General features: G+C 41.3%; 1 protein-coding gene across 2 annotated transcripts in view; it reads left to right on the top strand.

Moving 5' to 3' along the window:
* LOC106088268 (protein Shroom) overlaps positions 1 to 27,442 on the top strand; it is a 358,904-nt gene that overhangs the window by 193,960 nt on the left and 137,502 nt on the right. For both annotated transcript variants that reach the window (XM_059368429.1, XM_059368428.1), the window contains 2 exons: positions 2,334 to 2,617; positions 2,704 to 5,266. In XM_059368429.1, the coding sequence (XP_059224412.1) occupies positions 2,334 to 2,617; positions 2,704 to 5,266 (2,847 nt within the window). The remainder of the gene's footprint in view (positions 1 to 2,333; positions 2,618 to 2,703; positions 5,267 to 27,442) is intronic.

Here is a 27,442-nt window from a genome sequence, read left to right as displayed (position 1 = left end):
ATTCACAAAGCCACATGGCTGTCACCCGATCAAAACACGAGGAACCAAATTGATCACGTTGTGATAGATGGAAGGCATTCATTCAGCATGTTAGATGAACGATCGATACGTGGAGCGAATATAGATTCGGATCATAAGCTTATTGCAGCAAAGGTTCGCGCCCGTTTGAACATGGCGAGGAAAGTACGATCTGACACTGCACGGAAGCTGGACATTGAAAAGCTGCAGACACAACACGGCATATTCCACTTGACTGACCCAACTGCTTGATGAAATGACGCAGTGGCAATCTATTGCCCACTCCATGGAAAATGCCGCGAAATCCGTACTTGGATACAGGAAGCCTCCTCCAAGAAACCTATGGTACATGGTACAAGGACAAATCAACACCTACCATCTCTTTGTTGACTACAAATTGGATGAAGAAGCCCCAGCAAAGAAGTCTTTTGAAGGCAAACACGGTGGCACACGCAAACCGGGAAGACCAAATGCCTGATGGAAAGAGCGAGTGGTGGGAGACAACTCGAAACTTGGTGTCACAGATTTTAGAATGAGCGGAGAAGATTGAGGCGCTTAGAACGCTATTCTACGTTCAGCTAGTGAAACAAATGTTCTGTCATAGCCAATTAAAGTGAAGTAAATAAGAGTACTTTAAGACCCCTCACTTCTATTCCGAACATGGTGCAGATCAGTCCATGTTAGGATGTAGCCACCCATATAGACCAATATCTCATATGATGGTCTTACACCTCTATAAGGCTCATTTGTTAAATGATTTTGTTAAAATTTGGTACAGTGAGTTCTTTTAAACCCCTGCATATCCCTCCTGAATATGGTTCCAATGGGACCATATTTGGATATTGCTGCCACCCATATAATCCACCGCCCATTTATTACCCTATTTTCCTTAAAATTTCGAACCGGAACTTCTAGTAGACCCCTCGAATTTGCTGCAGAGTTTGGTCCAAACCGGACTATATATCGATACAGTTGCAATCGGTTCAAAAATAGTCAATTTTCTCCAGTTTTTGTTGAAATGTGGTTTACATAAATGTTCGATGCTGGTGGGTATCTAATGTTAGGCACGGCCGAACTGCATATGTTTCAACATGTTTTATTTAAACCGTTTCTCATTTTTTTGTTCTTATATTCAGTTTTTAAATAAAAAAAAAAAATATAATAAATGCACTTAATGTTTCTAACCTTGGATGATGATTGCTTTATTTTTTTTTTTTAGGATCAAACAAAAAATTTGCCCTATAGCCCTCTTTAACATTTATAAAGAATTTCAAATAATTCTTAAATTTGAAGTGTTCGACATACACAATTAACAATAACAACTAAAGCAAATAGTTAAATACTTTTAGAATTGTTTAAATGTGGTTAGTGAGTTGATTTGTTTTTGTTGTATTTTATTCCTACATTTATCGTGCATGGATTAAGTATCCAATTATATGTGCTCACATTTTAATTTATGGCCAACAGTTAAATCACAAAAACCAAAAAAAAGAAAAACAAACAAATCTAAATCTAAAACGAAAATGAAATCTAAATCCAAATCGCTCAGCTACAGCAGACATACAAACAAGCACAGGCTAGCAATTCCAAAATCTTAAAGCGATGAAAAAAAAAATGAAGTACAAGTAACAGCAACAAGACTGGCACTTGAATGTGAATACCAAGCCGCCAAGCACTACGACTACCACTATTTGACGGAGTTGACCTTCAACTGAGAGTACACTAAACCACTTCAGTTAGCATTTCCTTAGCAGAAATGAAACTAACATTTAGTGCTTGGTTGGCTTCAACTGTAAAAATGGTGGGGGCTAAGATGTGAAGAGTGATGGACGGACGGACGGACGGATGGACAGACGAACCTGGGGTAGGGAACTGACTTCACATCACTTCACTTGGTCTTAGAGAACTAGCCTTTGGCTAGAAAACAATCAAAAAATAATTCAATTTATACTGACCACACTCCATGCTAAGCCAAACACAGCGTCCAGTCCACAGCCATGCCACTCCATGCCACTCTCTATTCCAGCCAGACAGTCGGGAGTGCAGCAAACTCAAACTCTTTTGATTTGTTAAAATACTAAGCGAATGTTATGAAGGAAAAAAATCCCCCTCATCTTAATTGCGTTTAGAAAAACAAACAATAAGAGTTCCGCTTTCATTATGCTGTGGTGTTGTTGTCGTCGGAGCGTTTGTTGTGAAAACATGTCAAATTAATACGGCAGCTTTTAATCATTCTTATCATTGTCCATGATAATCTCTTTCAACGTTTCTTTTTTTTTCATCGTCATCTTCTTTTTGTTTTTTTCTTTTTATAGATTGCGTCAGGAAAGCGATTTGCTATCACGTCAAGCATCACATAATTGGTCACAAAACGATCTGTCATCTTTGGCCTCCACCTCCTCAGTGGCCGCCTCGCCCACCTCTCTAATGTCACGGGAACGCGACTTAAGTGAGTTGAGTGTCTCCAGCATCACGCAACAGCAGCATAATAACAGCTCTGAAAGTACCTCGTCCACAGAGACATTAAAATGGCTGGGCTCCATGAGTGATGTGTCTGAGGTGAGCCATGCCACGGGATTTTCAGCCATCTCAGAATCTGGTAAGAGCAATCCAACTGCCACTCAAAAAGAGGTTACAACTAATTTTCTGATTTTCTCTCTCTCTCTCTCTCTGTCTCTTTTTTAGTCTCCACTTCCCAGTTGATAGTGCATAGTTCCCGCGTTTTAACCCCCAAAAGGCATCAAAGTGAAGGGGTTTTGGTGGCCAATGAACCAGAAGTGCCAGCTCAACATCATGCCTCTGCGAGAGCCTCTCATTCCCAGCAACATAGTCCCGCCTCGGTGTCTTCGGTGACCCAAGGTTCCTTGGTGCCCAATCATCGCCATAGTCCCAGCTATCCACCCATACATCAAACCTCACATTCCCTGTATCGTCATCACCACAATCATGGTGGTAATGCGGAGCTCAGCAAATCTTCCTTGGCCAGTGAGAAAACCTCTTCGCAAACAAATATTTCGGTTACCATATCGAATAGTGAGGCTGTGGTCACTATTTCGCCTCATCCGCCGCCTGTGCCTGCCGCCAAACCTTTGGCCAATGGCTGCAGCAGTAATGAGTCGCTTAAGCTTGCCCACAGTAACAACAACAACACCAGCGAACCTGCATCACAAGCCCTTTCAACAAGTGGGCAACGCTTGTCGAATGCACCAGCAGCTACAACAACAAGTTCCTTATCCATGGCCAGCCATAAATCGGTATCGGCTTCCATGGACTCTCTTGCAGACATAAAGTCTGGCAGTGGCTCTGGCTCAGGGCAACTCTATCGCAATAACCATCGCCTGTTTCCAGTTAGCACCTACATGGAACCGGTGCATAGTAATACCTCGCATTTTGTGCACCATCCTAAGCCTCAGTATAGCACCGGCCTGCAGAAGCCTCAGAAGTCTCTGGCCCAGCAACAGCAGCAGCAGCAGCATCAGCTTAGCTCTCCCTCGGGCAATGGTAGTTTGACAAATCTTAGCCAGTCCAAAAATTATCCTCAACATAGTTGGCAATCGGTGGCCACCCTGATCAATGATTTCGAAAGGACCACCGATCAGCAGCAGCAGCAACAACAAATACAACCTCAAAAGTATACTTATCTGGATCCAAATAAAACCCATAGGGTACCCAATCCGGCACTAAAGGCATTTCAGAAAAATGCAGTGCAATCATATTTTGAAAGGCAACAGCAGCAACAACAACAACAACAGCAGCACCACCACCACCACCACCAGCAACAACAGTCTCCCAATTCACATCTGTCCGAAAATCAGCATTCACCCAAGACCGCCTATCATCAGACCAGCTCCCCCTTGAGGTCAACAGCTTCTCCCCAACAAGAAGCCGCTGTGGCCACTGTCTTACTCAGGAATTCTTTGCCCAGCAATTACAATTCACCACCAGCTCAAATCCAAAGACCCTTATCCGAAGATAAAAATGCCTTTAGCTCAAGAAATCTGGCATGTTTGGCCCAGAAACCTCCTTCACCAGCCCCACCCCCACCACCGCCCAGATCACGTTCCATGATGCCCACTCTGCTAAGGAGATCCTCTTCGGCCTCGGATTATGCCGAGTTAAGGGATCAGTTCTTGTCGGCCTCCCAGGAGAAGCTGCAGTCTCAGTCCATTAAGAATATCTCCAATTCAGAAAAGTTTTCCTTTAATGATTGCGGCATGCCACCTCCGCCTCCTCCACCCCGAGGTCGGGCCTCTATGTCTTCGACCAGACGCACCTCCTCGGCCTCGGATTATGCAGGCATTAGAGATAAAGTCTTGCTGCAACACGCTGCGGCCTTGACACATCAGCAACTACATCCCCATCAGCATCCTAGTGGGCAACCAATGCCACCAGCAGCACAACTCATGAGCCAAAGCTATCATGGCTCCACAATGCATCATCCACATCATCATCATTCTCATCCCCATCTGCAGCAAATGGCCTATCTGCCAGGGCAGGTGGTAACAGCAGGTAATGGAGTTGCTGCTGCTCAAGATGGTTGGGTGCCTGAAAGACCACCCAAAAATCCCAGCCTTAGAGTTCCCTCACCAGACTTGCCACCACCACCACCTGGCCTGGAGAGTGAAACCAGCCTGTCCGATGAGCCCTTGCCTCCACCACCTCCCGAAATTCTGCAAAGAAGTGAATTCAATCCCGATTTAATGATCAAGCCACCCTCACCCAATCGTCGCAATAGTTTTGCTGGTGCCTCTACACGCAAAGCGAATTTCTTTCAACGAGCCACCTCCAATGATTCGGCCATCACAAAGGGTCCCCCACCTTTGGTGCCTCGCAAACCAGCTAGCATAGAGTTATTGCAAGTCTCAAGACCCTCACCCGTGGCTCTAAACAAATTGCAACCCGAGCTACTGCGGGCCACCAACATATCGTCATCCACACGCAAAAGGCCCCATAATCTGGCGGTCTCCTCCAGCATACCAGCCATTCAGGAAAATGTTGCCAGCCCTCAAACACCCAGACATTCTCCCAGTAATGTCAACGCTGGACTTACGAAGAACTCTTCAACACCTCCACCACCCCTGATGCCACGAATGCCAATGGCAACCACAACGATGGGGGTTCAGCAGCAAAGTTTTGCCACCACAACAGCAGCACCATCACCAACTGTAGCAGCACCAGCAACCGCAGCCTCTCAACCAACGCCACAGCAGCAACAAGCATTGACAAATGTTGCTAATTCGAAATCAAGGTAAGTAAGACAGAGGTGCCATTAGAAGTTGAAGATATATTAAAGAGTAAAACCAATTGAAAAGAAAATTAAAAAAAATAGGAAGCAACGTGATTTTCATCCATGGAATAGCTTTTACCAGCACCAGTCTTTTAGTCAGTGTTCCAGCAGTTCTAGAAGTTATAGCCAATTTTTTAGAAATCCAGGACATCAAAAAGTCATATTGAGATAATATCATCTCCACAATAGTTTTCATTGAAGTGCATTGGAAGAAAAGTCCAAGGATCTCTTCAGAGAGTCCAAGGATCTCTTCGATAGCTTTCACTGAAGTGAAGTCCAAGGACACTTAGGCTCTTCCCTGATCGATATTTTGAACAACTTGTTTACCACTGTATTTTATTTTTAAGTAGCATATCGCAAAAAAATTGGGCTCCTAATTTTTAAGCACTTTTAGGTTTTTCCAGTTCTAGAATTTTATGTCATAATCTTTCCCCAAATAACTCCCATATTATACAGACCGGTTTCGCCTATTCCTGTTTGGAGATTTTTTGATGGGTGGGTTTTTGTCCCCAATCTTGGATATCAGATTCGAACTCGACTCATAATTACCTTTCATGTATGTCGCATTTCTAAAGATAGGTCCATATGCCCGTTTAGGATGAGTTTTGGGGGTTGAATGGACCTCCTAATACTTTTCGCCTAATTTTTATATATGCACGGTCCATATGCTGATTGCGTGGATTTTTGGGGGTTGTTGATCCTCCAAACTGTTGCCCCATCCTTGGTTTTTAGATTAGTACTCTTTTCCCAATTACTTTTCATTTAAATGCCTTATCGGAAGATCCGCTCGGAGGGATTTTTGGGGCGAGGCGGGCCTTCTGATACTTTTTTCCTTTTTTAATATCAGATTCGTTGTCAACTCTTAAGTACCTTTCATTTGAGTCCCATATTGTACCAATCGGTCTGTATGCCCGTTTGGGGGATTTTGGGATGGGTCGTTCCCCCTAGGCTCTTGAACTAAAAGTTACGAATAAATATCTGATTTGTGTTTTTGGGTTACTATAAAGGTACCAACCAAAATTTGCATAATTCGGTGCAACCATCGCTGATATATCTTACCGGAGGCCACAGTACACTGCGTTACTCGACTATGAGTCTAAAAGGGTTTCAATCCCGCAATAATATCAGAAATATTATTGTATTCATTCAGATATTCAGCCACGTAAAACTTCTTAAGAAAGGAGGGTCGCCAAGCGGTGTCGGACTTGACTATAAAATAGAGGTCTCTTATCTCACTCTTTGATATGAGGGAAGTGTCGTTACTTAATGGAATGTTCGTTGACAAATTTGTCTATCTCAAAATACGAGAACCCTTTGTCTTCGATCAATGTTCTATAAAAAGGGCCGCAAAGAAGATTTTCCTGCGACCTCCAAACCCTATTAAAGTTTTACTCTACTGACCTAATCTCGTTTCTCTGAGAATTCGATGGGAATTGTCCACATACCGGAGTGGGTTTAAAAGCCCCATCGATATAAATACATACTGCCAGCGTTTACATTGTGGCTTTGAATGATTATTCTATCTTAAGCACAATCTCCCGAAGTGCGGTCCCCATCGATAGCTCTTTGCAGTAGATGTGCTGCTTGTATCTGAACAAATCGCCAGATGTCCTATTCTTCATCACGTTTTACATTATATGCTCCATGACTTTGAGCAGAAAATACTTAAGGCTTATAGGTCTATATGCCACATAACTTACCGATTTGGGTATAAAGACTATCCCTGCCTCCTGCCTGGACTTTGGAGTATATGCAAGTTCTAGACAAGCTAAGGATGCAGCAGCTGGGCGGAGCTGGGTGCTCAACCTCCATCTTTAGAACTTCTCACATATCAATGAGTGATTTCCGATTGATTGAATTGATTTAAAGCCGAGTCCGAACGGTGTACCGCAGGTGACAGTTCTTTGGGGAGAAAATTTTACATAGCATAGTACCTCATAAATGTCGACAGCAGTAGAAGGGGATAACCAACGCTGAAAGTTTTTTCTGATGTTCTCGCCAGGATTTTAACCCAGGCGTTCGGCGTCACAGGCAGACAAGCGAACCTCTACGCTGTGGTGGCCCCCGCTTAAACGATTGGAGTTTCCTTAAAATCACCTGCACCATAGGATCCCTAATGGTGAACTCTAGATTACACTCACTATGCGAATTCGCCCATGAACATTCCATAAAGAAACAGTTGTAATACTTCCTGCATGTTTATGAGTGCTTTTCGATCCAAATTTGTTTATCAGATTCGTATTCTACTTCCCAATACCTTTCATTTGATACCCACATTGTCCCAATTTATAAACATGCCCGTTTCGATGGGACGCTCCCCCTGTTTTGGGTGAGGTGCTCAGATTTTCTGAGCGTATCGTTATATCTAAAACTTCATGTAAACAAAGCCGAGGGACCACCAATAGGCAACCGAAGTTAATAAGACCCCGAAATTTGGTACATCATCAGCTCTTCCCTAGTTTGATATAAAACTTGCTTTCTAATACCTTTCATTTAATACCCAGATTGTCACCATTGGTAAATATGCCCGTTTGGGTGGGGCGCTCCCCCTGGTTGCTTGATCCCAATGTTTTATTTTTTTTTTTCCGAACATATCGTTATAAGTAAAAGTTTCCCCTTATCATGTTAACAAATCCGAGGTAACCAACTTTGAGGACCGTCCAGAAGGCGCCCACAATTAGCAGAACCCGAAAATTTAGCACATTTTAAGCTTTTTCCCCATTTTATATGAAACTAGTTGGCCCGGAGCTCCTTGCCACAAACTAAAATGGCTTTTTGGAAACAAATCACTACTTAAATATGTTGACGCTAATACCCAAACGTTTAAGACCAAGGTTTCTTCGTCACATCGAATAATTCAAAGCTCAGAGGTTCTTTATATTTATCCCAAATTTGAGTGCTATATGGATTCAGGGTGTCTCCAGGATACTTGGTACCAAATTTCTGTATCAGATTCGTAATCTTCTTCCAAATACCTTTCAGTTAATACCCATAATGTCCCGATTGATAAACATACCCGTTTGGGTGGGGGGCTCCCCCTGGTTGCTTGACCCCATCTTTTTATACAAAATTCTTGTTCTACCTATAAAGGAGTGAGTAAAATGTCTCTTCAAATTATGGTATTCTATAATCAGAAGAGGTATTCATCGATCAGATTTTCTTAACATCGGTATATGTACAACTTTCTCCATTTTGAGGGCCCACCAGAAGCCGCTTACAGTTATTAGAATCCGAAAATTTAGCACATCATGAACCTTTTCCCAAATTTATATGAATCTAGCTGGCACGGAGCTTTTTGCCACAACCTAAAATGGCTTTTGGGAAACAATTTCCAATAATAGTGCCAAGTATGGTCCGAATCGGTCTATAACCTGAAATAGGTTTCTTATAAAACGATCTCCCGATTTGACATCTTGAGCTCCTAGAAACCACAGTTGTTATCCGATTAAGCTGAAATTTTGCACGAAGTGTTTTGCTACGACTTCCAAATGTCGTGTCAAGTATGGTCTAAGTCGGTATATAATATAAATTTTTCCCAAATTTCCTCTTTAAATATTTTGACGCTAATGCCCAAACATTCAAGGCCAAGGGTTCTTCATCACATAACATTACTCAAAACTCACAGGACCTTTATATCTATCTCAAATGGCTGTTAAATGGTATGGGGCTGCTCCCGGTCACTTGGGCCCAAATTTGTATGCCCGATTCGTGTTCTACTACCATATACCTTTCATTTGATACCCATATTGTGTCAATCGGTAAACATGCCCGTTTGAGTGGGGCGCTCCCCCTGGTTGTTTAACTCCAAGTTTTTATACCAAATTTGTATTTTACACCCATCTTTGTGATCCGGTGTTTTTTAAGTTACAAACAAATTATTCGTTTAACTCTATCTTCAGTGTTTCGCTCCTCAGTAGTGTTGAAATACAACATCATGTGGGTTCAGCGTTCACGAGCAAACATCGTCACCAATGAATGGTTTTGTGCAGACCTTTGCTGCGGATATCAAAAATGGAACACCCTGTATTCAAGAAAATTGGTTCGGGGGCGAGGCGTTTTTCCCCCAGGAATTGGGAAGTTAAACTTTTTGCTCTACACTCGAATACCTTTCAATCTCACTACTTTTCTGTTTGTTTTTTGATTGTGGGGATTTTATGAGGTATGAGAGTATATGGGAAATGGCGGCCTCCAGCAGATATTGCCTAATTTTGATATCATATTCGTGTTATATTCTCAAATAGCTTTCATTTCCTATTTGTCTATCCCCTAATATTCCTACGGTCTACCATTGAGGGCATTTTTATGGGAAGGTGCAGACAGGAATGGCGGCAAATGTTGATATCAGATTCGTATTCTGCTCCCAATTGCGTCTTTCATTGGAGGCCCATATTGCCCCAATCAGCTTTCATGTCAATTTGGTGGGACGGTGTTTCGGCCCGTCCGTCGCCTGAGTCACCCCCATATTTTTGTATTGTATTTCACATATGAGTCCCATATTGTTTCCATCGATACACTTTTCATTTTATTTATTTATTTATTTATTTCATTTCATGCAATGCGAAGCCTTACTTTGTGGTAACAGGGAAGGGTCTGCCCCCTTCCTTTATCAATTATTGTAGAGGGCGCTAAACCCTTTCAATAGCAATTAAATTATCAAATTTTTTCGATAACAGTGAAGTTTTTAAAGTTCTTGGGGGCCTAAAACTTTTCTAGGTGGTGCTTAATCCACCTCACACGCCTTTCAACCGATCAGACAACTCACAGTGGGATAGAAAAAGAAAAAGGTGGAACAAATCTACCATTTTTGAACGGATAAAGATATTTTTAATAAGCATTGCTGAAGTCTAAACCAGGTTACAAGGCACTACAAGGCCTACTGACGTAGTCTCAAATTTGGTCATTTCGACTCTACAAAATCTCATTAGCCATTTTAAGGAATTCCCTATCTAATTACTACATTGGCAACTCTACAAATCCAAAAAATTATTTTATGTAAAATTAATTGCCGCTAATTTTAGCTAATTTTTTACCTTCATTTACATTATAAGCAAACTACCTACCTTACTAACAATACAATACAAAAAATAGAGTTATTAAACAATTGCATGTTTTTTCTTTTTTTTTTTTGTTGCTTTTTTATGAAATATGATAGGGCCATTAATGTTTCATCATCAACATTGTGCTGTAGTGGGCTACAATAGTTGCCTTTTGATAAATGCCCAATTGAATCCCACTACTTACGTACATCGAATGCTAACCTCCCATATGATAGGGAATGCTCTGAACTATTGCAGCTTTTGAGCTATTACTGTACGTACTTTCATACTCCTAAACTAGAAACGAAAATGAAATGAAATGCTCCCTATCCGTCCGCCTGTCTGTCTGTCTGTCTTTCGTTTCGTTATTTCTCCATTTGAGCCCTGGCTGTCGCTTTGCCAAGTTGTCATTGCTGTCAATGTTGATGTATAGTGACTGTTCGTCCACTCCCACTTAATTGATCTTTTGTACTACAATATAGTTATGTAGTCAATGCTCTATGTATGCTGTCCATGGCTATCTATCTAGCCATTTGACAAAGCGGCTTACTTGTGATTTTTTTTTATTTTCATTTCGATTTTTTGCTACAATTGTGGCAATTTCTTAAAGGAAAAGGAAAATCTATACAAATACTTACTTGTACGCTGAGTGGAGCATGCAGTAGCATTCTACAATGGCCCGAGATAAATGACAGATATCAAATAGACAGGGAGTGGAAAAAACATTTGAAATTTAAAAACTTGCTCTGAATGAAGGTGAAAGGTTGTTGCAAAAAAAAAAAATGTTTTTTTTAACAAAACTAATATCCTTATTAAAAAATTCTATTATAAATAAATGAAAAGGTATGTGAAGAATAAGGAGGGCAAGGCAAGTGGTAAAAAGTGAATGTGTATACGCCTTAGTTTGTTATTATAACCAACAGAACCACCATTGAGCAGGATTTAAAAACCTACTTACTTTACTTACTATAATTGGCTATGACAGAATATTTTTTCCACTAGCCGAACGTAGAATAGAGTTCCAAGCGCCTCGATCTTCTGCGCTCATTCTAAAATCTCTGACACCAAGTTTCGAGGTGTCTCCCACCACTTGATCTTTCAATCGGGCTTTTGGTCTTCCTGCGTGTACCACCGTGTTTGCCTTCAAAAGACTTCTTTGATGAAGGTTCTTCATCCATTCTTACAACATGACCTAGCCAACGCAGCCGTTGTATTTTGATGCGTGTAACTGTGCTATCGTCGACATACAGCTCATACAGCTCGTGGTTCATACGTCGCCTATATTCTCCCTTAACGCAAACTGGTCCATATATTTTACGAAGAATCTTTCTCCCAAATACTCCAAGTACTGCCTCAACCGCTTTCACAAGTACCCATGCTTCAGAGCCATATAAAACCATTACAAACTTACTGCTTATATGTTTAAATTTTTTTGTTTTTATAACCTCCACCATAGGTAGGGGGGTATACTAATTTCATCATTCTGTTTGTAACTACTCGAAATATTCGTCTGAGACCCCATAAAGAGACCCCATATGTATTCTTGATCGTCGCGACATTTTATGTCGATCTAGCCATATCCGTCCGTCTGTCCGTCCGTCTGTCTGTCGAAAGCACGCTAACTTCCGAAGGAGTAAAGCTAGCCGCTTCAAATTGTGCAGAAATAAAGGGTGATTTTTTTGAGGTTAGGATTTTCATGCATTAGTATTTGACAGATCACGTGGGATTTCAGACATGGTGTCAAAGAGAAAGATGCTCAGTATGCTTTGACATTTCATCATGAATAGACTTACTAACGAGCAACGCTTGCAAATCATTGAATTTTATTACCAAAATCAGTGTTCGGTTCGAAATGTGTTCATTCACCGTAACGTTGCGTCCAACAGCATCTTTGAAAAAATACGGTCCAATGATTCCACCAGCGTACAAACCACACCAAACAGTGCATTTTTCGGGATGCATGGGCAGTTCTTGAACGGCTTCTGGTTGCTCTTCACTCCAAATGCGGCAATTTTGCTTATTTACGTAGCCATTCAACCAGAAATGAGCCTCATCGCTGAACAAAATTTGTCAAAATTTGAACACATTTCGAACCGAACACTGATTTTGGTAATAAAATTCAATGATTTGCAAGCGTTGCTCGTTAGTAAGTCTATTCATGATGAAATGTCAAAGCATACTGAGCATCTTTCTATTTGACACCATGTCTGAAATCCCACGTGATCTGTCAAATACTAATGCATGAAAATCCTAACCTCAAAAAAATCACCCTTTACTTCTTATTAGTGTAGGTCAGTTCGTATTGTAAATGGGCCATATCCGTCCATGTTTTGATATAGCTGCCATACAAACCGATCTCGGGTCTTCACTTCTTGAGCCTCTAGAGTGCGCAATTCTTATCCGATTTGAATGAGTTTTTGCACGAAGTATTTTGTTATGATATCCAAGAACTGTGCCAAGTATGATTCAAATCGGTTCATAATCTGATATAGCTGTCATATAAACAGATCTGGGGAATTGACTTCTTGAGCTTCTAGAGGGCGCAATTCCTATCCGATTTGGCTGCAATTTTGCATGACGTATTTTATTCTTACTTTCAACAACTGTGTCAAGTAAGGTTCAAATCGGTTCATAACCTAATATAGCTGCCGTATAATCCGATCTGGGATCTTGACTTCTTGAGCCTCTAGAGATCGCAATTATTATCCGATTTGCCTGAAAATTTGTACGACGGATCCTCTCATGATCATCTACATACGTGTTTATTATGGCCTGAATCGGTTTATAGCCCGATACAGCTCCCATATAAATCGATCTCTCTATTTTACTTTCTGAGCCCCCAAAGGGCGCAATTCCTATTCGAATTGGCTGACATTTTACACAGGTTTCCAACATACAATTTAGTTGTGGTTCAAACCGGACCATATCTTGATATGGCTCTACTAGCAAAGCAAATCTTTTCTTATATCCTTTTTTGCGTAAGAAGAGATGCCGGGAAAAGAACTCGACAAATACGATCCATGGTGGAGGGTATATAAGATTCGTCCCGGCCGAACTTAGCACGCTTTTACTTGTTTGTACTTGTGTTTAGGTATGGATAAAAGAAAATTTTAAATTTAAGAAATCGAGTAATAATGATAAACGTGCTTTTATTGCCCCAAGAACTTAAATAGGGAGATCGGTACATATGACAGCTATACTCAAATATAGCCCGATCTTTACCATACTCGGTACGAATATCGAGGGGCCTAACGCAACTCATAGAGCTTTATTTCAGCAAAATCGGTTAATAAATTCCCTTTTTATGGGCCTAAAACCTTAAATCAGGAGATCGGTATATATGGCAGCTGTATCCAAATCTGGACCGATCAGGGCCGTCCGATCTTTACCATACTAGGTACGAATGTCGAGGGGCCTAACGCAACTCATGGAGCTTTATTTCAGCAAAATCGGTTATTAAATGCTCTTTTTATGGGTCTAAAACCTTAAATCGGGAGATCGGTATATATGGCAGCTGTATCCAAATCTGGACCGATCAGGGCCATATTGAACAGGGATGTTTAAGAGGCCTAACGCAACTCGCTATATCGAATTTCAGCGAAATCGGACAATAAATATGCCTCTTATGGGCTCAAGATCTTTAATTGAGAAATGGGTCTTTACTAGGTACGAATGTCGAAGGGCCTAACGCAACTCATGGAGCTTAATTTCAGCAAAATCGGTTAATAAATTCTCTTTTTATGGGTCTGAAACCTTAAGTCAGGAGATCGGTATGTATGGCAGCTATATCCAAATCTGGGCCGATCTGGGCCGTATTGAACTTGGATGTCTAGGACCTTAACACAACTCGCCATACCAAATTTCTTTGAAATCGGACAATAAATGTGCTTATTATGGGCCCAAGACCTTGGGCCCATAATAAGCATATGTATCTTATTCTGAACCGATCTGTGCCCTATTGAAAAAGGATGTCGATTGTCCTAACACAACTCACTGTCCCAAATTTCAGCGAAATCGGATAATGAATGTAGTTTTGATGGTCCTATGACCTTAAGTCGGCAGATCGGGCTATAAAGGAGCTATAAAAATATAGTCCGAAAAAAATAGAAACAAATTCTGTGCAAAGTTTCAGCTCAATATCTTTATTTTTGAAGACTGTACTGTGATTTCAACAGACAGACGGACGGGCGGTTCAACATGGGATAGCTGTGAGAACCACACAGGCTGGAACATTGAGGTCCGATCTGATTGCTGTCACGAGAAATTTAGCTGCGAGCTACCGGACACAGGTTGCAAATAGTGAAATGATCCATACGGAGTAGCTGCAATGGCAGTCGGGGATAATCGGCGGTATCGAGCAGAGAGTCTCAGTTAGTGGTCGGGCAGCACCGGCTCTTGCACAAATACTGAGTGCCTATGATGCTCGATATGATAAGGCAAGTTATTAGCTCCTTTAAATAACCAACCTTTGGACCGGAACAAGTTTGCTTAACTAGAGGAGCTTGACGAGGAACGCCACCTTCACATGAAAATGTGGCTACAAGAACAAAAACGGACGGACAGACAGACTGACGGAAATGGCAAAATCGTTTTAGATTTTTACGACGATCAAGAATATATACGTATACTTCATAGCGTCAGAGATGGATATTTCAATGTGCTGCAAACGAAATGAATATACCTCCATCCTTCGGTGGTGGGTATAAAAACTAAACCACATATCTGATGTTATTATTTGGGTTAAAATATCTGGGGATTTCTTCACTCCCAACATAAACCCCTCAACCGAACATATGAAATTTGACACAGTGACATATTTTAGGCTTTTCGACATCCGTGTCCTTTGCAGTTCAGATCGGTCTATATTTGGATATAGCTGCCAATAAAAGCAATTATAGAACAGTAGGTGGACTTTTGAAGCGCCGTCCACCAGACGACAACACCATACAGCATTATTGGTCTGAAAACTGTAGTATATACCTAGTGCATGACACGCGATCTAAGTCCCAACTTTTGCCAATGGATATCTTGCACATGTATAGAGCAAGAAGAGTTGCTTTTATAGCCCTTTCCAAAATGTTTGATTTGAAGTTCAATTTCCGGTCCAGCAAAACACCCAGATATTTTGTGCTGTCAGTAAATGCGACATTCTATCCTACCAAGGAGACAAGTCCTAATTATGGTAAATGCAGGCACCTGACGTGTTGACTCAATCCTGCGGGGCTCTTAACTCCGGGTGAATACAATGCGTCTACCAACATCCCACACACATAGCCAATACTACGCGTAGGTACCAATTCGATCGCGCGTTCCACACAGGGTGGAATATTACCCGGTTGGAATACAACTCCAGATCGAGCTTGCGCTCTACCCGTGATTGGGGTTCAAACCGCAGCCACCACGTTACCCCCCAACGGGGGCATCACCATAGTCAGGCTGGCAACGAAATCCCAGGGGCTCCTGACACCCGTGGTACTAGATTAAAGACTCCAGTCAGATCTCGTACCCGAAACTACTACCAGTTCAACTCCCAAACAATTCCGGACTGGTCAACCTGATCCTTAAGGAGACAGGTGGCACTGTGGGTAGCTTGTACCTCCTGCTGAAAAGAACAACTTCGGTCTTAGACGTGACTTCTCGTATGACCTGCAGCAGCCGTAATCCCAATCGGTAAAAACCCTGATATAGCTCCCATATAAACCCGATTTCACTTCTTGAGCCTCTCGAAGGCACACTTTTTATTGCACGATGATTTCTCCTATGACTTCCAATAGCTTAACCAAGATTGCTTTTAATCGGTCCGTTACTTGATATAGCTCCCTTACAAACCGATATTTCTTTTAAACTTCTTGAGCCTCTAAATGGTGCAATTCTTATCCGATTTGGCTAAATTGTGGCATAGTGAGGTCATCAGCCCTATGACCCCCAACATCTACATTTAGCGTGGTCTCAATCGGTTCATAACCTTCTATGTGTCCGTGCCAAATTTGGTCCAAATCAGACCATATTTGAATATATCTGCTATAGATGTTTGGGAGCCACCGTGGTGCATAGGTTAGCATGCCCGCCTATCGCATCTAAACGCCCAGGTTCAATTCCCACCGGCTAGAATACCATAAAACATTTTTCAGCGGTGGTTATCCCCTCACTAAATGCTGGCAGCATTTGTGAGTATTTCAGCCATGTACATCTTCTCAACAAAAAGGTGTCACTTTTCAATGACACGCCGTTCGGACTCCGAACAAGAGGTTCCCTTATCATTGAGCTTAAATTTGAATCGGGCAGCAGTCATTTGAAATTGGGAGAAGTTAGTTTCCCTCGAATTCGTTCTATAATGGGATGTTTGGGAAACACAAAAAAATTGATATGGGTGCGTAAATAATGCATTTTCACTGGATTATGACGAAAGGTGGTTTACTTATCTACCCGAGGTGGTGGGTATCCAAAGTTCGGCCCGGCCGAATTTAAGGCCTTTTAGCTTATGGGAGATATGTCAATTCACGCCGCCAACGGTTACATCTTGATGGAGTTGAGGTGTGCATGTGTGTCGTTATTTATTGTGTCAAGCGTGAGTCACGTGATTAGTGAGCGAGATCGAAACTCAATGTCATGTCTGTGTGTAACTGGAAAATAATTCCCGAGTGCGCATTTGTGAAATCTTACGACTCACGAGAAAATCACAACTCAAGCGAAAAATCATGACTCACGAGAAAATCACACTTTAGGAGATAATCACGACTGGTGAGTTGTGCGTGAGTCAAATTGTTGCCTTGTGAGTGTGTGTAAGTAAAATTTTTCTGTTGTGAGTAGAGCTGACCTCCACTCACAGAGTAGAGTAGGGGCTGTGCTCGTGAGCCGCGTAGTGTCACGCAATTCGTGAGAGTGATCCACATCCCATCACGTAATTGTGCGTGATCATGATTTAATTGCAATTCTTCGTGTATGAGCGTGAGCGAGCAGAGGTGACCTCCAGTCTAGAGTAGAGACTGTGCTCGTGAGTCGTGTAGTGTCACGCGATTCGTGAGAGTGATCCAGATCCATTTACGTGATTGTGCGTGATCATGATTTAGTTAAAATTCTTCATGTATGAGCGTGAGCGAGTGAAATCAAGCTCACGACTCACAGGAAAATCACGACTCACAAGACATTCAAAACTCTCGAACATTTTTGTCGTGAGTGTGGGTAAACGTGAGTCGGCATAAAACTGTGGTACGTGAATAATATTTTTTTTTCTGGTGAGCTTGAGCGAGTCTAGTCTAGAGCCCTTTCATTTTGCACAGCATCTGGTTGAAAGTTCAGCTATTCTTATTCCAAAGTTGTCTATCCTTTCGAAAAACATAGACATTTTTTTGTTTTCCAACACACTGTGCACCATTTAAAGTTAAAATGCTCATGTATCTTAGTTCTACGTATAGATTCTACCCATCTGTTGGGTTAAAGGACAAATTAAAAATGCATTTTCCGACCTATTTAACACATGACAAAGGCTGGAGATACTTTCAAAACGGCTCCATACCAAAAAAAAAAAAAAAACTCCACAAAAGAGACACTCTTTTTCTTGGCTTTGGGTTCAACTCAAGTGACGGTTACTTTTTAACAAAACCACAAAAAAAACTGTTGCTGTTCATGGTGATATCAATACTGTTGTTGTTGTTGCTGCTGCTATTGCTGTCTTCTTATTAACAAACATGGTTTTTTTTTCGTTAGTTGGCTGGTTGGCATGTAATATAAGAAAATTGCCAAAGTGACACCCGCAAACGACCTTTATGGCACGATTTATGATGCAACTCGTTCGCGCACAGTTTTACACTCCATCTCTGAAATTGGAGTTTCCACCCTCCCCCACTGCTTAGGCTGGCTGCTAGGAAAAGCTCTTCAACTCACTCAGCAACTTTGGCATGGCGTGAATTTTAGAAAGAAATAGATTTGCGTCCAAAGAAGAGTCTGAAAAGAAAAACCTTAGTAGCAAGAGGTCTTGCATTAGCAGTAAAAAAAAGAAGAAGAAACAAAACTGCTGCCACGAAATGTAATGCAAGCTTAGATAGAAGCAAGCCAAAAAGTTGTCACATTTGCGAAATCCCCCAAAAACTCCACACCAACATCACACAAAAAATAAATCTCCAATGCTTAACTGAAGCCTTCAATACTTTTTTCATTTGCCTGCTTCTTTTGAAATTTCCTTCTATTTGGCTGGCGTTTGTTGCCAATTGAATTGGGTGAAAAATTTGGAGCTATCCAAGAGGGGGTGTCTTCCAGCCAGCTTTCAATAACGTGTTCAACCAGGCCCATGTTAGGCCACATAGAGGCGAGTCGAGCCTTTTTGGTAGAGGGCAGAAGAAAAAAAAAGACCATGTTTGCCAAAAAAAAAAAATGCACATCAGACGTGTGCTGCTGCTTGAAATCTGTTCACGCTGATTCTGTGTCGGATTTGCTTTGGCTGTGCGATTTCAGACCAAGCGACCAAGCGGAAAAATTGCAATACTTTGGTGGTGCTCATGCGCATGCGCGGACACGTGGGTCAAAGTGTTGCCACTTCTAATTGTTAACACTCGAATGCACTTTTTTGCCCCCAAAATGTACACCAAAACACGTACACACACACACACACAGACACACACTAAAAGTGAAACACAAACATACAAAGATTAAAATGCATTTTCTTCTTACTTTTGGAAATAAAAAAACACATTTCAAATGTTGAAAAATATATGGGAGATCTAAAAAAAGACGATTGTGATTTAAATGAATGCACTGTGGGGCAAGAATGGCTAAAATGTGTAAAAAAAAAATTTTAAGAACATTTTTTAAATAATTTTCTCAAAAATTTCCTTAAATGCCGCAGATGCCCAAAGCGAAACTTTCCACAAGAATTCCATTAAGACTTCTCACAAGTCAGTGAGTGCTGTCCGATTCAAATAAAAACTAAATGATAACAAAAACTCCCGACCCGAAAAAAGAATCGGGTCGGAATTTTGATATTGGCTTAAAAATGTTGCACAGTGGGATAGAAAAGTAAAAAGTCATAAATCTTATAATTTTTGAAAGGGCTGATAAATTTTTACGAAATTCCAAGGTGATAACCAAGGTTAGGTTTGATTAAATTGGTACTGGAGGCTTGCACGTGAGTTGTCGTGTCACGGGTGAGTCACGTGATTTGTAAGTGAGATCTAAATCCAATCACGTGATCGTCCGTAACCATGATTGAATTCAAATTCTTCGTGCGTGAGCGTAAATGACCGAAGTCCTGCTCACGACACTAATCACGAATCCCGAGAGTATCTCTAGTCGTGAGTGTTTATTGACTTATGATTCATGATTTTTCTCGTGAGTTGTGAGTGTCTCGTTAGTGGTGCGTGAGCATGTGTGAGTAAAATTTTTGTCTTATGAACGTGCGTAAACGCCAGTTGACTTAAAAAAGTCATGCGTGAACATGGGTAACTAAAATTTCGCGTGCGTGGGCATGAATAAAAATCCACTCACGTGCACATCTCTAATGGGTGACCTACTTTCAAGGTGTGTTCACATAGTGACCAGTTTTGGCCCATTGTGATATCCAGCAAGAGGAAGTGTACAAGAGGAATGAAAAAAGGGGAGAGTTCCAGGATTACACCTAGCGATTGAGGGAGAGAGAGAGAGAAGAAGAAGAGCGTAGGAAGTAATGCACATCTCTAATGGGTGACCTACTTTCAAGGTGTGTTCACATAGTGACCAGTTTTGGCCCATTGTGAAATCCAGCAAGAGGAAGTGTACAAGAGGAATGAAAAAGGGGAGAGTTCCAGGATTACACCTAGCGATTGAGGGAGAGAGAGAGAAGAAGAAGAGCGTAGGAAGTAATGCATATCGAATTATGTTTATAGGCAGTGTGTGTGCCTAACACAAATACCCTATTGGAGGATCTTTTCTTATGTCCCTTTGTCGAAACCATGTCATCCTCTCGATGTATTTAAGGAGCCCTCGCAGTTATACATTTGCAAGATCACCTAGGTCGGAGGAAAAAGTTTTTATGATAGATAGCTTGAATCCCCGCATACGAGTATTCGGACATGAACACAGCAAGTTCTCGATTCTCGCTAACTCAAGATAGATCCTATAGTAATCATAGGAGAGGATTCCACGCCTGCCGACATTGCTATGGTGCGTGGATTGGACCCCAGCCAGAGTACTCAGAAACCTTTTACCGAAAGAAAAGACACAAACGAGAAACAACGTCATTTTTCATGTTGAATCACGGTCACGAGATCAAAACGTTACTCACCACTTTTCACACTTTGTTTACGAAAAATCCACAACAAAATACCGACTCACGAGAAAAATCATGACTCATAACATGCGAGAAAATTACGAATTACGAGATAATCATGACTCCCGCGAAACTGACGACTCTTGTGAAACTAACGACTAACGTAAAAAATCTCACAAAAAACACGACTCACGAAAACCTCACGACTTACGAGAAAATCATGACTCAGTAAAAAAATCATTACTCAAAAGAAAATCGCGTCTCACGATAAACTCACGACAAACTTACGACTCACCAGAACTCACCACGACTCTTGAGAAAATCAATGCAAATGCAAATTTCGCCATTAACATTCCATTAAGGAACTGGGGCAAACTTCTCACACATCAAAGAGTGTTGTCCGATTAAAGTTTTAGCTCAATGATAAGGGACCTCGCTTTTATAGATAAGTTCGCACGGCGTGCCGCAGTGCAACACCTCCTTGGGGAGAAGTTTTTACATGGCATAGTACCTCACAAATGTCGCCAGCATTAGAAGGGGATAGCCACCGCCGAAAATTTTTTCTGATGTTCTTGCCAGGATTCGAACCCAAGCGTTCAGCTTCATAGGCAGACAAACTAACCTCTATGCTACGGTGGCCTCCTTTAGAGAAAATCACGACTCAGGAAAAACTCACGACTCACTAGTAAGTCATGACTCACGAGAAAATCACGACTCACGAGAATATCATGAATCACGAGAAACTCACTTTTCACGGTCACGCACTTTAGCAAACCCAAATGTGAATAACACACTATTCACACATGATATTCGAAGAGCTCCCGACAAAACCACGACAGTCGAGAAAAATCACATCTTACAAGAAATATAGACCCACGAGAAACTGACGAATCACAAAAACACTCATGACTCTCGAAAAAATTTCGACTCACGAAAAGTTACGACTCACTAGAAAAATCACGACTTAAAAAAAACAAGTAAGAGCGTGCTAAGTTCGGCCAGGCCGAATGTTATATACCCTCCATCATGGTCGAGTTCTGTGCGTGGTATCTCTTTTTAGGCAAACAAAGAATATTGAATAAGAACTGTTATGCTATTGGAGCTAAATCAAATTATAGTCCGATTCGGACCATAAATGAATGCTGAACACGAGAGGTCATGGTGTAATATTTCAGTTCATTCGGATAAGAATTGCGCCTTGTAGGGGCTCAAGAAGCAAAATCGGGATATCGGTTTATATGGGAGCTGTATCAAGCTATTGATCGATTCAGACCATATTGGACACGTATGTTGAAGGTCATGAGAGAAGCCGTTGTATAAAATTTCAGCCAAATCGGATGAGAATTGCGAACTCTAGAGTCTCAAGAAGTCAAAATCCCAGATCGGTTTATATGGCAGCTATATCAGGTTATGCACCGATTTGCGCCATACTTAGCACAGTTATTGGAAGCCATAACAAAACACCTCTTGCAAAATTTCAGCCAAATCGGATAGAATTGTGCCCTCTATTGGCTCAACAAGACAAGATTCAAGATCGGTTTATATGACAGCTATACCAGATTATGGACCGATTTGAATCATGCTTAGCACAGTTGTTGCAAGTGATACCAAAACACCACGTGCAAAATTTCAGTCAAATCGGACGAGAATTGCGCCCTCTAGAGGCTCAAGAAGTCAAGACCCAAGATCGGTTTATATGGCAGCTATATCGAAAAAATGGGCCGATGTGAACCATACTTAAAGCAGTTGTTGGAAGTGATACCAAAACACCATGTGCAAAGTTTCAGTTAAATCGGACGAGAATAGCGCCCTCTAGAGGGTCAAGAAATCAAGACCCAAGATCGGTTTATATGGCAGCTATATCAAAACATGGACCGATTCGGCCCATTTACAATATCAACTGACCTATACTAATAAAAAGTATTTGTGCAAAATTTCAAGTGCCTAGCTTTACTCCTTCGAAAATTAACGTGCTTTCGACAGACAGAGGGGCGGTCGGACGAACATGGCTAGATCGACTTGACATGACGATCAAGAACATATATACTTTATGGGGTCTCAGACGCATATTTCGAAGTGTTACAAACAGAATGACGAAATTAGTACATCCCCATCCTATGGTGGAGGGTATAAAAATTACGACTCACGAAAAACTCAAGCGACCATCTATCATTCATTGTTTTTCGGACCTGGTCCAGAAAACTTAGAGTACATGTCGCTAGAGGCATACCCACAGATTCCCGTTTCCCTGGAATGTGTAGGGTAGTTCCTAGCAAGCTCGTCCGCTTTACAATTGTCTGGGATATCTCTGTGGCCCGGCACCCAGAACAGGAGAATTTTAAACTTTTCAGCCATCTCGTTGAGAGATCTGCGACAGTCGAGGGCGGTTTTTGTGTTCAGAAATTCGTTCTCCAGGGATTTAATAGTTGCCTGGCTGTCTTTCCACCGCTTTCTTAATTGCAAGGATCTTCGCTTGATACACACTGCAGTGGTCAGGCAATTTAGGGTGTACTCCATATCTTTAGAGTACACCCTGGTCCTTTACCTGGTCTTAAATTTTGGCATTATTTGATGTTATTGAAAACACCTTCATTGTCAAGAAATGCTACCATTGTATATTCCTTAACAGCGAGAGAACCCTCTATGTAGCCGACTAGGTCGTGAAGGGCTGTTTCAGTGGATTTGCCTTTACTATATGCATGCTGCTACCACGATAGACGATCTGCGGGGATTTTTGCCCTAAGATATGGTGCTATCAACCTCTCAAGAGTCTTCAGCATAATAAAGGATGACAGAATAATAGGACGAAAATCATTCGCCTTCGTGTGGTAGGGTTTTACTGCTTTCGAAATGAAAATGACCCGTGTATCCCTCCCTCCCACAGGTAAATATGTCATTCTGATACAAGCAGAATATATCTCCCTAAGCCAGGGAACCAGTCTATCAGACACAGCTTGTAATTCAACCGGCGATACATCATCAGGGGAGGCCACCGTATCGCAGAGGTAGGCATGTCCGCCTATGACGCTAAACGCCGGGGTTCGAATCCCAGCAAGCCCTTAAAAAAAAATTTTCAGCGGTGGTTTTCCCCTCCTAATACCGGCAACATTTGTGAGGTACTATGCCATTTAAAACTTCTCTCCACAAAGAGTTGTCGGCACGCCGTTCGGACTCGGCTATAAAAAGAAGGCCCCTTATCATTGAGCTTAAACTTGAATCGTACTACACTCATTTATATGTAAGAAGTTTACCCCTGTTCCTTAGTGGAATGTTCATGGGCAAAATGTGCAAATTTTGATACATCATTAGGGCCTGACGACTTCAAGGTGTCGAAACATCTTATAGCCCAAAGGATTTTCCGCTCAGCCACAATTTCCCCAATGGCCTCCGACGAATACATCTCAGTGACAACCTCTTTTGGCGCCACGTTGTCCGTTGGAGAATTTCCCGGGAAATGTGAATAGTTCTAGTCCATACATTCTTTGACTTTTGAATATACCCCACCGTAATAGGTCTCGAGGACAGAATCTTCCTTAACCTAGAGGCCTCAGATGTATCCTCCATCTACCCAGGATTTTTTTTCTAGTCCAACGAATAGTTCTACAGAATCTTCCTTAACCTAGAGGCCTCAGATGTATCCTCCATCTACCCAGGATTTTTTCTGAGCCTTTCTCAGCTCGCCCTTATATCTGCTTAGCTCAACCTTATAGATGTCCCAATCGTATGATGCTCGTGTTGCTTTTTCTCTGTTGAAGTTGAAGCGCCATCCACCATACCACAACACCATATAGCATTATAGGTCTCATAACTACTATATACTCAATGCATGACACGCGGTCTAAACCCCCAATTTTTGCCAATATCCCTCTTTTTCTGCAGTGCTTTCTTAGACCAACCAGCTCTGGGGTCCACCATGGCGGTCTCTGTTTGCCCCTTGACTGAGCACTAGTACATGCTGACACAAGCGAGTCATTCAGGGCCTTCGTGATCCGCTTGACCACTAAATCTATATCCTCCGCAATTTCCACTTCCTTTTCTAGTCTAGAAGGGATATTGATGCAGAATTTGTGCCGAAATTTATCCCAATCCGTCTTTCTTCTGTTTAGCCGAGGGACCACTTCTGCAGTATTCTCTCCAAGGCTAAAGCTAATATAACGATGATCAGAGAAGCTGTAGTCATCCAACACCTCCCAGTCGCATATTCTTCCACTTATATCTTCCGATACAAAGGTAATATCTAACCTAATTGCCCAAAATGTAATTGCGGATTTTTCATATAGTCGGCGTTGACAAATTTTTTCACAGCTTGTGACTCTGTAATTGCCTTCTTTCTTCTGTCAGTTATCAGCTGTTACTTTTAGCTTGCTTTAGAAAAAAAGTGTAAAAAAAGTATATTTGATTAAAATTCATTCTAAGTTTCATTAAAAATGCATTTACTTTCTTTTAAAAAATCCGCAATTACTTTTTGGGCAACACAATAGTAGCTTCTGCCTGTTCCTGGTAATAAAAGTCGGTTTATCCCCTTTATTACAAATCACCAGATTGTAACTTGTAATGTATTCGATAAGCAGCGTACTCCTTTCGTTGACATCCGACCTCCTATACTTGGTTATGTGCACTAGCATCACTTTAAGGTTTGAAGGCGGCATCTCTGAATCATGTGCCATATATAGGGAAGTCAGCCGGTAATGAGACTTGTTTTTTTCGAGGCTGGCTACTACCAAATCTTCAGTGGAAGAAGGAAGAAGGAAAAAGTTTATACTACCATACCCTTGAATAGTTTAAATCCCGGAATTCTTAGTCCACAAACCATTTCTCCACACACCCATGGTTTCTGGATAAGAACCACGTCAAATCCCCCTGCCATCAGGAGGACTTTTAATATAATGTACGTGATATTCTAGCCAGATTCTTTCTTATGCACTTTTGGTCATAATAACCTATGTCCAAAAAAGGCTTCCAGTTTTTGTCCTTCAAAAAAAAAACAATAAAATTATATAAACTCATCCCACTGTGCCACATGCTTTTATTTATCTATGCATCTTTTATACATACGTATATACCTTCATTACTGTCATTTCAATATCTCAACAAAAGCCGGCCATTTTTGACATCTACAATTTGAAATCGGATTTTTTTATTTTTTGTAATTTTTTTCTTCCTAATTAGGTTAAGTGGCAATTTGGTTGTTTCGTTGAACTTTGGTTTTTTTCGGTTTCGTCAAACCAAGCCAAGCCTATGGAAAATCCAAAATTGTCCTTTATATTATAAAAAAAAAACAAACCAAATGAAAAAAATTAATGCCTGCAAAAAATTAATGGCCAAATAAAAATCAGCAACATCAAAGCCGCTGGCCCCACTGGCCCCACACTACACACACCCACTAACATTTAACCTCAATTTTTTTTTTCAATTCTGTCAGTGTGGCTTACTTGATTGGTTGGTGTGTGGACTTTTTTGCTCTGATAAATAAATCATTTGGGGCCGAAAATACATAGAGAACTTAAGTTTAATTTCAATTGACCATTGTCTTCGCAATCAAGTCAAAAAAACAGAGGCCCAAATTCTGCAATGAAACACCATTGTTTCGTTACGTATCGCCACTAAATCGAAATTTTTCGGTGCGAATTGGCTTAAGATGCAATTCTGATGTAGCCATTCTTGAGCAGTAGTCTCCTTCAAGAAATTGCTATGTCTCATAAATTGCGTTTAAGTAAAAGTTTGGTAAAATATTGGCTGTTATTTTGAACTATGGTTTAGAAAAATACAAAAAAGGGATTTTGTATATTATTGGGGGGTGTTTTGGGGGATGGGAGGCCACTCAGTAAATTGGCCTTGAAAATATATATCGGATTAGTGTTCTACTCTAAAAACCCTCTTATTTGAGCCTCATATTGCAATAGTCAGCAAATATTTTCTCTTTTGGCGGTGTTGTGGGGGTGGGGTGGACCCATAGACACTTTTCCCGAATATTGATATCAGATTCGTGCTTTACTCCCAAAGACCTTTCATTTAAGCCCCATATTGCTATGGTCACAAATTTGTCCCCTTTGGGGGATGTCCCCTTTGAGGCGGCCCCCAAACACTTGGTCCCATATTTGGATATTAGATTAGAATTCTACACTCAAATACCTTTTATTTAAGCGCCATATTCCCATGGTCAGTAAATAAGTCCTATTTGAGAGGTGTTTTGGGGAAGTGGTGGACCCCCCAGAAACGTGGTCCCACATTTGGATTTTAGATTCGTATTCTACTCGCAGATACCTTTCATTTGAGTCCCATATTGCCATGGTCGATAAATATGTCCGATTTAGGAGTGTTTTGGGGGTTGGGGTGGTCCCCCTACCACTTGGTCCGACAATTGGATATAAGATTCGTTTTCTTATCCTAAATACCTTTCATTTGAGTCCCATATTGTCGTGATTGGTCCAAATTTATGTTTGTTTGGTTTTAGGGTGGGGCAGCCCCCATAGGTACCCCATCCGAAATTTGGATACGAAGTTTTTATTTTTTTTTTTTTTGTACTATATGAGAGCATACAAAATTTCGCTTAAATCGCACAACCCATCTCCGAGATCTGGCGTTTCGAAAAATTAGGGTAACGGGGAGCGTCCTCCATAGTCGGTAAATATGTCCGATTTAGGGGTGTTTTGGGGGTTGGGGTGGTCCCCCGTAACACATGGTCCGATAATTGGATATCAGATACGTTTTCTTATCCTAAATACCTTTCATTTGAATCCCATACTGTCGTGATTGGTCTAAATATATGTTTGGTAGGTTTTAAGGTGGGGCGGCCCCCCTAGGTACCCCATCCGAAATTTGGATACGAAGTTTTTATTTTTTTTTTTTGTACTATATGAG

The sequence above is a fragment of the Stomoxys calcitrans genome, chromosome 5, assembly GCF_963082655.1.
Source record: "Stomoxys calcitrans chromosome 5, idStoCalc2.1, whole genome shotgun sequence".
Taxonomy (NCBI): domain Eukaryota; kingdom Metazoa; phylum Arthropoda; class Insecta; order Diptera; family Muscidae; genus Stomoxys; species Stomoxys calcitrans.
The sequence above is the reverse complement of the archived record's forward strand: the minus strand, read 5'-3'. Positions and strand labels throughout refer to the sequence as shown.